The 15,160-nt window shown below is 45.9% G+C and overlaps 1 protein-coding gene across 2 annotated transcripts in view; it reads right to left on the reverse strand.

Moving 5' to 3' along the window:
• The window catches only part of LMO1 (LIM domain only 1), a 53,398-nt gene extending 39,621 nt beyond the window's left edge, over positions 1-13,777 (reverse strand). The window contains exon 1 of one of the 2 annotated variants that reach the window (XM_030918207.1): positions 13,663-13,777. Coding sequence is in view for 1 of the 2 variants with exons in the window: in XM_010361264.2 (XP_010359566.1) it covers positions 4,208-4,229 (22 nt within the window). In the remaining variant the exon portion in view is untranslated. Of the gene's footprint in view, positions 1-4,207; positions 4,568-13,662 lie in introns of those variants that run through there. The other variant, XM_010361264.2, reaches the window with a different exon arrangement.
• Between the last annotated feature and the right edge of the window lie 1,383 nt (positions 13,778-15,160).

Here is a 15,160-nt window from a genome sequence, read left to right on the forward strand (position 1 = left end):
GTCTGGCAAAGTTAACCGTCTTCAGGGCACAAACAATCCTACCCTGAGTCTTATAGCACTACTCCTGACCCCAGCAGCATCCCCAAAAGCATCCTGACTCCATGGAGTGGGAGAGCTTATCTCAATTTCTCTCGAAGTAAGCCAAGGCCTGGCCTTGAAAGCCTTTCTCATTCTACAAATGCTTACTGAGCATATATTATGTGCCAAGCACAGTTCTAAGGCACTGGGGATACAGCACTGAACAAAACAAAGATTCCTGCTACTATTATGAAATTGACAATTCTTGCTCTGTAACTCATAAGGCAGGAAAAGAGATAGTGTCCATCTCTTGTCCTGGACCCTGGTTCTCCCCAGAATCCTGGGGCTGATATTCTGGCTGCCTACCCTAGGAAGGCAACCTACTCACCTACTTTTTTCTTTTCTTTCTTTTTTCTTTTTCTTTTTTTTTTTTAAGATGGAGTTTCATTCTGTCACCCAGGCTGGAGTGCAGTGGTGTGATCTTGGCTGACTGCAACCTCCGCCTCCCAGGTTCCAGTGATTCTTCTGCCTCAGTCTACCAAGTAGCTGGGATTACAGGCACACACCACCACGCCCAGCTAATTTTTGTATTTTTTTAGTAGAGACGGGGTTTCACCATATTGGCCAGGCTGGTCTCGAACTCCTGACCTCATGATCCACCCACCTCGGCCTCCCACAGTGCTGGGATTACAGGCGTGAGCTGCTGTGCCTGGCCGGAAGGCCACCTACTTTTAAATCCGAAGTCTTTTTTCTTTGCCTAGACAGTACAGAGTTGCCGGGTGGGATAGAAATAATGATTTTTCTCCAGTTCAAGGAGGACTCCAGACAGATGTGTTGGAGGCTTGGTCCTGGCAATCACTTCTGAGGACTAGACCCAGAGAAAGGGAAAGGGGCTGAAGGGCCACCAGTTGGGATTTTATCTCATCTCTGCCAATTACCAACAGTGGACCTTAGCAAGTCTCTTTCCTTATCTGGGCCTCAGTTTTCCTGGTTGTGAAGTGGGGGACTTACTCTTCCTGCATCTATGGTTGTTGTGGGGATCAGGTGAGCTAATGCATGTTAATAGGCTTTGTAAACTGTGGCACTCCAGACAATGCAGGGGGTTTGGGGGAGATTATCTGGTTTGAAGGAGACCTGGAGGCTAGGTCTTACCCCTTAAACCCTGGGAGGCCCCAGTGCTTGACAGGGGTTGGGGGACAGGGGGCTGCAGCCATCTTCCTCTCTGCTAGGCATGGAAGTCAGGCTTTGAGAAAACAGAAAAGCACTACTTCTAATGAGATGCCTCATCTGCAGCTCAGAGGGTTTCACTTTCCCCCTCATCTTGAATACTTAATCCTAATAGTCCTTGAGTATATTTGATGTTAAATATATCATTTTGCTCAGACTCAGCATGCCTCAGGACTGCGAGCTTGATCTCTCCCCTGCCACTGCCGCCAGACCCATGCCCTCAGGGTCTGAGGGAGGCTTTGGCACCGCTGCCACTGGCATATTTGGTGCCAGTCCCTCACACCCGCCAGAGCTGGGAGCTAGACAGTGTAGCAAGCACAGGGCCTTACAGGCTGGCAAGCGGCAGCTTCTTGCTGTAGAAACCTCTGTGCTACTGGAGGCATTCACTCCATCAGGGCTGCATGCAGCCTTACTACTGACCTCCAGGGGCGGCTTCTCCTCACTTTCAGGGACTGGCCCTGACCCACAAACCAGGAATGGGTTAGCTGTGGCCACTCTTCTACTCTCTTGTCCGTGAGTTTGTCTGAATACCAGCTCACCTCAGCCTCCAAGGTACCTAATTGGCAGCCACATGGCTGGCATCTCTTTAGGGAGTCAGGGCCCTGTGCCCCAAACCCAGAGACCAGAGCAGGCCTGGGGTGCTCAGCAATGGGCTGCAGAAGCAGGTAGGGCATGCCAGCAGGGGACTGGTGCTGTGTGTGCCCATAGGTGGCTCTTTCTGCACCCCCAGTTGTGAGCATGGTACTCCCAAACTGATCTGGAGAGGAACCTTCACAGCAAGTCTTGGAGGGTTTGGGTGGCTTGAGCTTCCAGCCAGGAAGGGGGTTGCTGGGTTGACAGAGGCAGATAGGAACATCACTCATCCCATCTGATGTCCTCCTCTCTCCGCTCACGCTCACGGGCAAGCAAGTAACTCCCACCCCCATACTCACCCCACCCCCATGCTCACCCCACCCAAGCTGCTTCTAGGTCCAGGGACACGCCCACACCACCAGAGTGGAATCCTCCGATCCCCTGGGGCTGCGGGAGGTAGTTTTCACCCAATACATTCCACAGGTGATGAGCATGTACCCTCACTTCGACAAGCCAAGAGTGCTCCAAAATGCCCTTGAAATGCCTCTGGGGATGGCAGGGAGAGGACAGCTACCAATCCCCAAGGTTAGTTTGAGGAGAAAGCAGATGCTACTGGCTGTCTTACAAATATCTGGGCAGGTCCCAGCAATTTGCCCCTCCACCTGGGAGGAAAGTCCTGAGGAAGAGTTCCTGCATTAGGAGTGGGGGTGGGAGATAGTGGGACGCAGGGCTTGAGGGCCCAGGCAGACTAGATATTCCAGAACTCTTTGGTGGAGACTGTCAGATGTGCCTCAGCCAGAGGGCCTGCGCCCAACACAATGCAGCTGCCTCCAAGATGGAGTTACAGGCTAGCCACACAGGTGATGCTCAGAGAGGTATTGGGGAGATGAGGACCCCTTCTCTGTGGCCACCACAGTTGACAGGACAGAATAAACCTACAGACTTCGCAGTGCAATCAGGATGCCTGCTGGCCAGGTTCAGATGCCTTGCCCTTCCCCCTACTTACACAAAAGCAGCCAATGCACAGAAATTTGCAACCCGCTGGAGTGAAGAAGTGCACAGTCGGCAAACTTTTCCTCTTTTGGTTTCTGGAGAGCCTGGACAGATCTCCTTGTAAGCTGCAGTTATAAATTGTTAGGCCTTATGGAGGCCCAAGCCAAATCTGCACCATAGCAAAGAAATCTCCCCTACCCCTGCACCACAGCCCTGAAAAGGTTGTGGGTGCCCACTGACCAACTGTCCAAGTTTGCCTTGTGACTCAAGGGTTTCCTAGGATGCAGAATGTTCAGTACTAAAATTGAGATCGCCCTGAGCAAACAAGGACAATTGATCACTATAGTGAGTGGTGGTAGGGTGGGTCAAGGGACTAGCTAGGGTAGAGAGGAAGGCCAGGCTGCCTCTCAGTCCCAAACCTCCCAGCTTCCTGCCCCAGCACTTCATCCTTCAGGCACTAAGGGATTGTCCCAGCCTCCGTGGCGGATGGTCTCTGGGTCAGCCAGAGCTGTGACTTCTTCCAAGAGACTGGCAGTGGAAAGTGTAGGAGTTGGACCCAGGGATGGATGGAAATTCTGTGAGGTCCAAAGCTGACTGCAGTTTGGGCGTGGGGCTCTTTAAGAAAAGGACTACAAGCCTACTAATACCAAATTACCACCAAGGACCTGGCAGCTGAAGGAACCTGAAGGACCCTAAACTTCACTAACTTCAAGGTGAAACCAACTCTAGTTGGACCTGATATTTTGGACTAGACTGCCCACCCACCTACCCCAGCCAGCGCGGCACTTCCCAACATACCAGGCTGGGTGAACGGATGGCAGCTCCCTCCCCAGCCCTGCCAGGGGCGGAGGCAATGTCACCCATCCCGAAGCTATGGATTGCCAGACCGCAGGGACACTGCTGGTTTGACAGCACCCTCACCCCTGCACCTGCAGGATCTGTGGGCACCCCTACCCTCCCACGGGGATCCATTCCGCAGTAGGGTGCGGAAGGGAAATGTGCAGACACCCAGAGAGGCTGGGAGACTGGTTGGCAGTGGGCACTGCCTGGAAGCCCGCGGTGCGGGTTGCGGAGGCGCTCCGGATGCCCGCAAGGCTGCAAGAGTCCGTGAGAAAGTTCCTGGCCGGAGCGCGCAGGGCTGGCGGCCTCGTTGGACCGGGAGACTTCCTAATCCCGCCGATGAAGCCCGGGCGCTGAGCCTGGCACCGCCGAGCCTGGCACCGCCGACCCCGGCACCGGCGCACACATCCAGCCGCCGCGCTTCCGGGAAGACACCCATTAGCCGGAGGGGGCCCGCGGGTGCTGAGGGCGCTGCCACCGCTAGCGGGGTGGACTCCGCAGGGCCAGCGCTGCAGTCTCCGCCCCGCGCCCCTAGCCCCGCGCGCCGGGCACCTACCGTCCTCCTGGTCCAACACCATGGTCCCGGAGGCTCCAACCGGACTAGCGCCGAGGACACTGAGGGGCTAGCGGCTGCGACTCCTGCCGCCGGCCGCCTGCTCTGCTCCCGCCGGCCCAGCGCTGGTGCCAAGTCCCGAGAGCCGCGGCTGCCAACGGGGGCAGACCGACCGGAGTCCGGAGCGCAGCCCCGCTGGCAGGGAGCGCAGGAGGAGGGACTAGGGGGCCTGCGAGGGGTCGAGACGGTCAGGCCCGGATCGCGGGAGCCTAGCGAGCAGCCGCTGCCCGGGCCGGGCCGCAGCCGGAGCCTGAGCCGCGCGCGCGTCCTTCCTCGGTGCGGGCCGCGCTCGCCTCAGCCGAGCGAAGGCTGCATTTCCCAGGGCCCCTCAGATTCCCCTGTTAATTAAATCAATTCATTATGCTCAGATCTGATTAGCGGCCCTTCCCCCCCCCCCCCCATTGAATCAATTATTCAATACACAAACATAATTGCTTGGGCCAGAGGTGCCCGCCATTAGCTTATTTAACTCCAAGGACACTAATTACCCGCAGGGCACGGGAACTTTTCTCATTAATTCCGACAAAACACAAAAGCACAGCCAGAGTGTGTGCGTGTGAGGAGCTGTGTGTGTGTGTGTGTGTGTGTGTGTTCGCATGCCAGAGTGAGGGCTGTGTGGGGTGGTGAGCCACTGTGTGAGCTCGAGACAAGGGTGGGGGTAGGACGACTGCGGGTGTGTGTGTGCCGGTGGGAGTGTGGGCTCCGTGCCTGTGATTCTGAACGAGTGCGCCAGGCTGGGCGTGACTCTAGGTCTGGGGACTGTGGGCCCGGACTGGGGCCCCGCACAGGAATGTGTATGAGATCGTGAGAGGGCTTGTGTGTGTGATTTTGTGAATGTGACTCCGCGGCTACCATGGCAGGCGCCCCATCCCCTTTCTTTTTTCATTATTGCCCAGCCATTCTCCGCGGCAAGCTCAGCCCCACGGGGGAAAGTGCAGATCACAGAGGAGAAATCTGAGAGGATCAGGAGGCGGTGGTGACTCTGGACCCAGGCTGGGCCACAGTGTTCTCCACCCTGTCACCTGTTCAGGCGTCGGCTGGGCTTTGCTCTCCCTCAATTATAAACCCCAGGTTCCCACCACCACCCCCCACTTTGCCCTCTCACTGTCCCTCTCAATACCGCCCCCACTTTCAACTTTTATCCCCAAACCCTCCCCACCCCACCCTTGCGCCCAGGAACCCCCAACTCCACCCACCCTAGACCTAATTCTTCACCTCCTGTCTCAAGGCTGTGCTGAGGGTGTGCCTATGGTTGATGAACTTCTCCACATTTTACCTCCCAGGAAATCTATTGAGAGAGCCAGTGAGAGAGCCCACAGAGGCAGGGACACAGAGGGTAATTGATTCCCCCAAATTAGGTTTCTGCTTTCTAAAGACCGGCATTGTTCCCATTCTCAATGTGCACAGAGGTATTGAAGATTTCCTTTTTGTTTCCTCGGGCAATGAATGAGCTTAATCCATTTGGCTTTATAAATCAGGAAACTAATATTCGCTCCTTCCATAGCAGCTTTTTAAAAATTTAATTGGTAAGGGAGGCACAGTTAGTCACCCTTATACTGTCCCCAAGCCCCCACTTATCAAAGCACATTCTGATTGAGGGGTAGAGAGAAGGGAGGGAGCTCATCCTGATTCCTCCCGCTCTCTTCCATCCTCCCAAACAGACCCACATAGTGTCTGGGAAAGTTTGTGAAATGACTGCAAGAATTATATTTAATTTGGTGAAGAAAGGAGGAGTGCTCAGAGAGACTCTTCAGAATGATCTCCCAAATCAGCTGTTCTCAATTCCCCAGGAGTGACTGCCTAGATGGGTGCTGGCTATTCCACATACTAAGGCATCTGGTAGGGCCTGAAATTCTGTACCCCTTCACCCTCCAAGCCATGTAGCTGGCACAGACTGCACCCACCCAAAGAGGACACCTTTTGCTACTTTGCACAAAGGCACCATGCAGACTAGCAGGGCCCTGCAATTGGGTGTCTCTGCTTGGCCAGAGTTCACACTCAGAGAAGCCAGCCTGAGGCGTAAGCACCCAGACTCCCTGTTCCCACCATCACTTGCAGCAAGGGCCTATGTGAGCTCTTAAAAGACCAGCCTCCTGGTTTTCATAGAGAGAAAGAGAAAGTTCAGAGAGTGTAAACATCATGAGGTGATCACGGATAATGAAGCAGATGCCCCACTCTATCTCTGCATTTATATGGAGCCCCAGCTCTTGGTGAAAGACACTGAACTCAGTCCACAGCTGGGATTGAGACAGGGACAGATCTATCATGAGGACTGAGATCCTCAATGGGGGCCATGCTGGCAGAGAGACAATGAGAGGAGATCCTTATGGGTGGACTAGACTGAGAAGCAAGGCCAGGAGTTTAAGGGAATAATAGTTCCAACTATGGTGCAAGGTGGGGCCTAACTCACCCCTGCTCTGAGAAGAAGAGGGCAGTGGTGCAAATGAGAAACTGGGTCACTAGGAGCCCTGCAGCTTGGCTATGGGAGGCCCTCTGAAACAGCTGGTCATTAGAAGCTGAGGTGTTACCTTGCTGGGCCGAGAGGAAAAGAGCAGCTGGGATCAGCAACTTGGTGGCATTAACAGCAGCTCAGGCAAGATGGCAAGAGTATCAGGCAGCAGCTCTAATTATACAGACGGCATCTCTTCTCATAATCCATCATCCCCCATCTCCCAACCCTGGGATTGCTAGAGAGAAAATGACTATCCAGAACTCAAAATCTAGTGGTGTCCAGAAGGCGCTTGGGTCACACGGGTAAGCATTCCTAGGTCTCACAACTATTTGGAGAGGAAGGTCCTGGATAGAATTGGAACATCAGAATTTGGGGCTAATTATCGTAAAATTGTGGGATCTGGTATTTGGCATTTTTTTTGCCTTTATGTTCCAACCTGTCTTAGCTGCATGACTGGCATGAAGGGAAAGGCTGTGTGAGCAAGAATGGATCAGAACAATAATAGGGGAGCTGTCCCTGGTGCAACCGCCAGCTTTTCCCAATGGCAGTGGAGGTCAGTATATCAGTATGTTACACTAAACATGAAGAGAGTGAATTTCCCTATCAAAAAACAGATTGTCTGAGTAAGTTAAAAATAAAATACAGCCAAATGCTGTTTACAAGAAATACTCCCAAAACAAGGTGACAAAGAGACTGAAAATAAAGCAATGGGCAAAGATAGACCAAGAAAATGCAAGCAGAGAGGGAGCAGAAACAGCAATATTAATGTCAAACGAAGCCAACTTCAAAGCTAAAAGCATAAACTGCTTGAAAATTAAGAAACATCCTATTAAATTAGTACTGGATCAAAATAAGATCAAAATAGAAATTACCAATCTAGTAATGAAAATAGAGAACACAGCATATCAGACAGAACTTATGGAACACGGCTGTACTCAGAGGAAGAAATATAGCCTCATATGCTTGAAATATTTTTTAAAATGACTGGAAGCAAATGAACTAGATATTTAATCTAAGAAATTAGAAAAGAACAAACTGAACCAAAAAAGTAGAAGAAAATTAATGAAGTCAGAAAATAATGAAATAGAAAATAAACAAGTAATAGAAAAGGTAATTAAAAGGGAATATTAGAACCAACACTTGATTATTTGAAAAGATTAACAAAATGGAAAAAAAAATTCCATGAAAACCTAGTTAAGAAAATAAAGCACAGATATATGATATTAGATACAAGAAAAGAGATATATCACAGGTACAGAAAAGGTTAAAGAATTATAACAATAATATGAGTAAGCCTATGAAAATAAATGTAAAAACCTGGAAGAAATGGATGACTTCAAGCAAAGTAGAAAATTATCAAAACTGAGCATAGAAGATGTTGAAATCTCAAATAGGCCAATAAACAGAATACATTTAAAAAGATATTAAAACTATGCTATTAAAATATCACAAGGCACCATATGCTCCAACAATTCTACTTCTGGAAATATACCCAAAAGAATTGAAAGCAGGTTCTCAAAGAGATATTTGTACATCCATGTCCATAGCAGCATTATTCACAATAATCAAAAGGTGGAAGCAACCCAAGTGTTCCCCAATGGGTGAACAGATAAACAAAATGTGATAGATACATACAGAAGAATATTGTTCATCCTTTCAAAGGAAGGAATTTCTGACACATGCTACAACATGGATGAACCTTGAGAACATTATACCAAGTGAAATAAGCCAGTCCACAAAAAGACAAATATTGTTTGACTTCATTTATATGAGGTACCTAGAGTAGTCAAATTCATAGAGACAAAAAGTAGAATGGTGGTTGGCAGGGGTTCAGCAGAGGGGAGAATGGGGAATTTAAGGGGTATAGCATTTTCAGATTTGCAAGATAAAGAGTTCTGGAGATTGGTTACCCAAAAATGTGAATGTGCTTAACACTGCTAAACTGTATACTTACAAATGGTAAGGATGGTGAATTTTATGTTATGTGTATTTTATCACAATTAAAATAAAACTCCACAAGGCACAGATTACATTAAAATGAGTTTTATATAACCTGAAAAACAGATGATTTTAATGTTATTTAAACTATTCCAGACAAGAGAAAAACTTGGAAAGCTTCCTAGTTTGTTTTATGAGCCAGCATTTTCTTATTCCCAGACCTTATAAAGATTGAATTTTAAAAGAAAAAACATTCACAGAACAGCTTGAATAAGAGTGCAAAATCTGAAATAAGATATTAGCTATCTTGACATGAAAAAAGTATCAAAAGAATAATACACCATGACAAAGGAGGATTTATTTTAACACCACAAACATGATTCAGCATCAGGAACTCTATCAGTATGAGTCACTACATCAACAAATAAAGGAACAAAATATGATTATAGTAATATATGTCCAAAATCATTTGATAAAATTTAGCATGTATTACTAATAAAATATGAAGCAAAATAGAAATAGAAGAAAACTAGTTCAATTTGTTAAGACTGTTTACCAAAACCCAACAGAAAATAAATAAACGCGACATTCTGAAGCTATTTCCGTAAACTGGAACTAAGACAGAATGTCCATTATTATCATTATTATTCAACATTTTTTGAGACTGTAACTCAATAAGACAAGAAAATGAACTGCTCAAAATAAACAGCTGTTTTTTGAAAGGACAAAAATATGTTTATTTACAAATTATGCAATTATTAACCAAAAATCCAATAAAATTTAGTTTGAAAGTTACTAAAATTATTAGATAATTGAGAAGGTAGCTAAATACAAGATAAATAGATAGAAAGCTGCAGTTTTTTTCTAAATGCAATGATGTGTTAGAAATGGCAATGAAATAGAGCATTTGCAATAGTGACAAAGCAAATATTTAGGAATAATTTAAAAACAACAATCATCCCAAAGGTAAGGGTCTTCTTTTTTTTTTTTTTTTTTTTTTTTTTTTTGGGAGACGGAGTCTTGCTCTGTCGCCCGGGCTGGAGTGCAGTGGCCGGATCTCAGCTCACTGCAAGCTCCGCCTCCCGAACTTACGCCATTCTCCTGCCTCAGCCTCCCGAGTAGCTGGGACTACAGGCGCCCGCCACCTCGCCCGGCTAGTTTTTTGTATTTTTTTAGTAGAGACGGGGTTTCACCGTGTTCGCCAGGATGGTCTCGATCTCCTGACCTCGTGATCCGCCCGTCTCGGCCTCCCAAAGTGCTGGGATTACAGGCTTGAGCCACCGCGCCCGGCCCGGTAAGGGTCTTCTTTAAAGGAACTCATGAAAGCATATTGAAGGACATATAACAAAATCTGGATATATAAAAAGACAACCATATTTCTAAAAGAGAAGACATTATCATAAAAGCAAATCCTTTCAAAATTAATATATCAATTTAGTGCAATTTCTATTAGAATCCCAAATTTAAAAATTTTAGAACTGAAAAAAATTTAACTTGAAGTGCAATTAAAAAATAAATATATGTGGCTAGTTAAGAAAACATATGAAAAGAAAGACTAATTGGGGACAACTTGCATTACTAGATAATAAAACATACTATAAAACTACCATAATCAAATAGTATGGTGTAAGTCAGGAAGGGAGAAATAGATCACAGGAACAAAGAGACAATAAACAGGTTCAAGTACAGAAAGGAATTTAATATATGATAAATGTTGCATTTTAATTCATCAGAGAAAAATTAGTAAGTAGTACTGCCATCTGAATAGACACTTCTCCACAGGAGATATACAAATAAACCAATAGAATCTGAAAAGATGCTCAACATCGGGAAAATGCACATCAAAACCACAGGGAGATACCAATTCACACCCACTAGGAAGCTGGAATTAAAAACTTTACATAATGAATGTTGGCAAGAATGTGAAGAAATTGGAGCCTTCATACACTGATGGTGGAAATGTAAAATGGTGCAGCCACTTTGGAAAACAGCCTGGCAGCTCCTCAAAAAGTTAAACACAGAGTCACCTATAACCAGAAATTCCTCTCCTAGGTGTACACCCAAGATAACTGAAAACATAGGTCCACACAAAAATTTGTATACTGATGTTTATATCAGCATTATTCATCATGGCCAAATGGTGGGAAAAAACCCAAATGTTCATGAACTGACAAATAGATATTATTCAGCTATAAAAAGGAATAAAGTACTGATACATGCCACAGGATGGATGAACCTTGAAAACATAATGCTAAGTGAAAGCAGCCAGTCACAAAATACTGTGTATTGTATGATTTCATTTATATTTAATGTCAGAATGGGCAAGTCTGTAGAGAGAGAAAGTAGATAAGTCGTTGCTAGGGACTAGGGATAGTGCTAGGGACTGGGGATAGTAGGGGTGTGATAGCTAAGGTATGCAGAGTTTCTTTTTGAGGTTATAAAAATGTTCTAAAATTGTGGAGATTTGCAAATCTGTGAATATATTAAAATGCATTGAATTGTACACTTTAAATGGTGAATTGTATGGTATGTGAATTACATCTCAATAAAGTTCTTTCAATAAATTGTGTTGTCATAACTGGTTATTCATCTAGAAGAAACAAATAGGATCCTTACCTCCCCTAAATATAAAAATTGTGTTCCAAATGGTTTAATATTTTAAAATAAGAATAAAACATTGAAAATATTGGATGGTATTTTATTAGAAAAATTTAATAGATTTGGATAATAACATGAATAAATTTATTGGGACTAACAAAGGAAAAGATAAATATACTAAATTTGATTTTCAGAACTTCTATGGCAAAAGATAGCATAAACAAAAGAAAAATACAAATGATTTATTAGGAAAATATTTGCAAAATATGCTGTATATACAAAGAATTTCTATAAATTGTAAATAAAAGACAAAAGCCTAAAAGAAAGATGGAAAAAGAGAATGAACAGGCCATTCAGAGAGGAAATCTAAATGGTCAATAAAATGATTACCCTCATTAGTCATTGGGAAAATGCAAATTAAAGCAAAATAAGTTTTCATTATTTAAATTCATCAGATTGGCAAGCAATTTTTAAAAAGTAAAATGTCCAGGTCTGCTAAAATTTTGAGAAAATGTGTACTCTCCTTTGCTACCGAGCAAGCAATCTGGCACGATCTATTACTTTTGGGGCAGGTAACCTGGCACTGTGTATTAAACATGTACATGCCATTTGACCTATAAATCCTCCTTCTGGGACTCCAAACTATAAGGGGAAATCACCTATGTATAAGGATAATCCTAATTTCGGCATTGTTTGTGGTGGCAGAAAACTGGAACCCATATGAATATCAGTGCCAATCAATGATTGAATTAATTGTGTTACAACTCTGCTGTAGAATATTATGCAACTGTTAAAAATGAGTTAGAGCAACTGACTTGCAAAGGACATCTGTGATGTTCTGTTTAGTGGGAAAAGTAGATTGCAGAGTATCAAGTAACATTATCCCATTCAAAAGAAAACCTCTTTCTGTTAAGATGCATGTGAAGGAAAGATGTGAAAGGCTGCAGTTGTTCAGGTTGTCAACACTGGTGACCTTAGTGAGTGAGAATGGAAGGTAAGAGTGAAGGAGAAAGTATACACTGAGCCAGGCATGGTGGCTCACACTTGTAATCCCAGTGACTCGTGAGGTTTAGGAGGGAGGATCGATTAAGCCCAGGAATTAGAGGCTGTAGTAAGCCATGATCCCATGATCATACCACTGCACCCCAGCCTGGGCAACAGAGTGAGACCCTGACTCAAAAAAAAGTATACATTTATCTTTTCATTATTCATAATGTGTAAGTAATTTATAATTTTTTAAATTTAGAAATTAAATGGGAGTTGTTTTTGACACACCCTCCAATCAGTCACTGTTATTGCCCTAGTCCAAGTCACCATGATCTCTTGCATACTGCTGCAAGAGCTCCTTACTGGCCCCCACCCAAAGTCCACCCTGAACCTCAATAATATAGGCTCTATTACTCCATGAGCAGCCAGGAGATTTTTAAAAATGCAAATGAGATCTCGTCAACCAACCCTCAAAGCTGTCATGACTTCCTGTTGCTCTCCACAGCAAGCCCCCGTCCTCTCTCTGCATGTCCACTTGGCTCTGCACGAGCAGGCTCTCCTGAAGCATCTCCCATCACTGACACCCACCCTTGCTCCTATGACGCAGCATATTGCCCTTGTCATTGTCTGAACCACCACCTGTCTCCAGGCCTGCAGACACACCATTCTTTTCTGCCTGAAATGTTCTTGCCCCCTTTTATTTGGACCACCCTTTTATTTGGACACAAGTTCATCCCTTGTGTCCAGGATTAAATGTCAGGGTGGCCTCTTCCCTCAAGACTAGGTTAGGCCTCCCTGCTATACTCTGACATGGGGCCCTCTATGCTTTTCCTCCATAGCTCTTATCACAGTGATCTAGTTAATTACATAGTTATTTGTATACTTATTTGTGTGACAGCGATAAAAGAAAAACTATTAAGCTATAAGTGTTTGCATCTTCTTCTCCAGCTTCCTATCTTGAGAGAAAAATGGGTCAGAGAAGAAGGTCTCAGGGGTCCAATCCAACTCAGATATTCTGAACTTTACTGTTACACTCCATGCACCCGCCACCCTAGCCCCAGCTGGGAGAATTTGCCTGGCTCAAATATTTCCCTCCACTCTTTCATTTATGTAGCCAACTAGCTTGCTCTGAGACTTGATTATGGCAACAACCTCTGCAGTGCTGATGAGCTTTCAGGCTTCCCCAGCCAGCTGTTGTAGGGGCCTCTTCCCACCTCCAAATGGCTTCATTTCTGCACCTCCCACCTTTCAGAGACCCTTACCAAGGGGGCTCCTGGATGCCCACAGCTCCCTCTGAGGTTACGAATACCCCAGCTTGAAACCAAACCCCACCCAGCTTGACTTGCAATGTCAGACTCTCAATCTGAACCCCGATTTTATGTGACTAGGGGTCATCTCCTCCCTCTCCCACCCTCCTAATCACCTGTCCACTGATGACTGGAGACCTGGAGCGATCCTGGGCTGGGTCTAAGGGTCCAGCTGTGCTATGTGCTCTGGAGGCTGGTGCTGGTCCGTGAGCTTCATGGAAGCCAACCGACTGGGCTGTGGGGCTGAGCACTGTGACTCACTCCCAGAGAACAGACTGTTTCCCAACAAGCTCACCAGAGTGAACACACCCACATGCAGGTGGTCCCCTTGGAGCTACAACCGCATGTCCCAACAGCACATGCATCTCAGAAACCATCCTTCTCCATGCTGCAGGCAGGGACCCAGGTATGTGGGGCTGATGGGAGGGCACTCCTAGTGCCCCTCCTGGTCCCTCTCCCTCAGTCTCTAGTGGGGTCTTCCTGCCTCACCCCGACCCATGATGGAAGAAGCCAAAGGGGTTCCTTCTTACCCAGCATCCAACCTGTCTGAGAGGCCCTGCCAACTCCCAAATGATAGTTTGGGGGAGAAAACAAAAACAAAAACAAAACAAAAAAAACCCTGGAAGCACATATTCCTCCGTAGCTGCTGCTACCTAGGACTTGCCTGGGCTTCTCCAAGCCCCTGTGCTCAAATAACCCCTGTGGTGAGTCAGAAATATTTGAGTCCTATCAGGACTGGAGGTCACAGCTACCACCTGGGGCTTGTACTAGATTGAGCCCTCTAAAGCCTGGGAGAACACACCTGGGGACAGGATGCTGATTGAAACGCTCAGCGCCTGCAGGTAGAACTGGAGCCACAGACTTGCTGGTGATGCTAGGCCTACATTGTGATTCTGAGTCCACTTCTTGTAGATTTCACACTGTGTAACTTCCCCTTCCTGAGTGTGGCAGACTACTGGTGGCATATTCAACATGTCTTTTCCTTCCTCCTGGGCACATGGCACTGGAGACTGTATTTCCAGCTTCCATTGCAATGGGTATAGACAAGTTACTAGTTTTTATTTGTAAGCAAAAGAGAGAGATGAGCTATTTTCACCTCTCTTGCTTACAAGGGGAGAGACCCAGTTTAGACCAATGGGTTTCCCCAGTAGGAGTTTTGACATCGGAACACAGAGAGCTGGGTTGGTTTCTCTTTGGTGGTTGAAGCTATAAGATGTAAAAGTCAAGACTCATATAGTCTGCCATGTAGATAAATTTGTTCTGGGGAGAGACAAAGACTATACTGGCATGAAGAAACAAGTTGCTTATCCACAACTTCCTATCTTCTCCCCTTTCCATAAGATGGAATATAGACATTAGAACACCCAGATTTGATTAATCAATAGCCTAAAGTATGCAAATAAATAAGATAGAAGGAAGCTGGGTCTCTAAGTGGCCTTGTGGAGTAACCCTACCAACCTAGACTTTTTATCTCCTGTTACGACAGATAAATAATAAAGTTCCATCTCCTTTAGGCCATTGTAACTTAGGACCTCTTTGTTATAGTAGCTTAGCCCTTTTTCCTAATGAATACACTGATCCTCTGATTCTCCATCAATAAATAGTCTGAATGTG

This window comes from Rhinopithecus roxellana, chromosome 15, assembly GCF_007565055.1.
Source record: "Rhinopithecus roxellana isolate Shanxi Qingling chromosome 15, ASM756505v1, whole genome shotgun sequence".
In the NCBI taxonomy this organism is placed as follows: Eukaryota; Metazoa; Chordata; class Mammalia; order Primates; family Cercopithecidae; genus Rhinopithecus; species Rhinopithecus roxellana.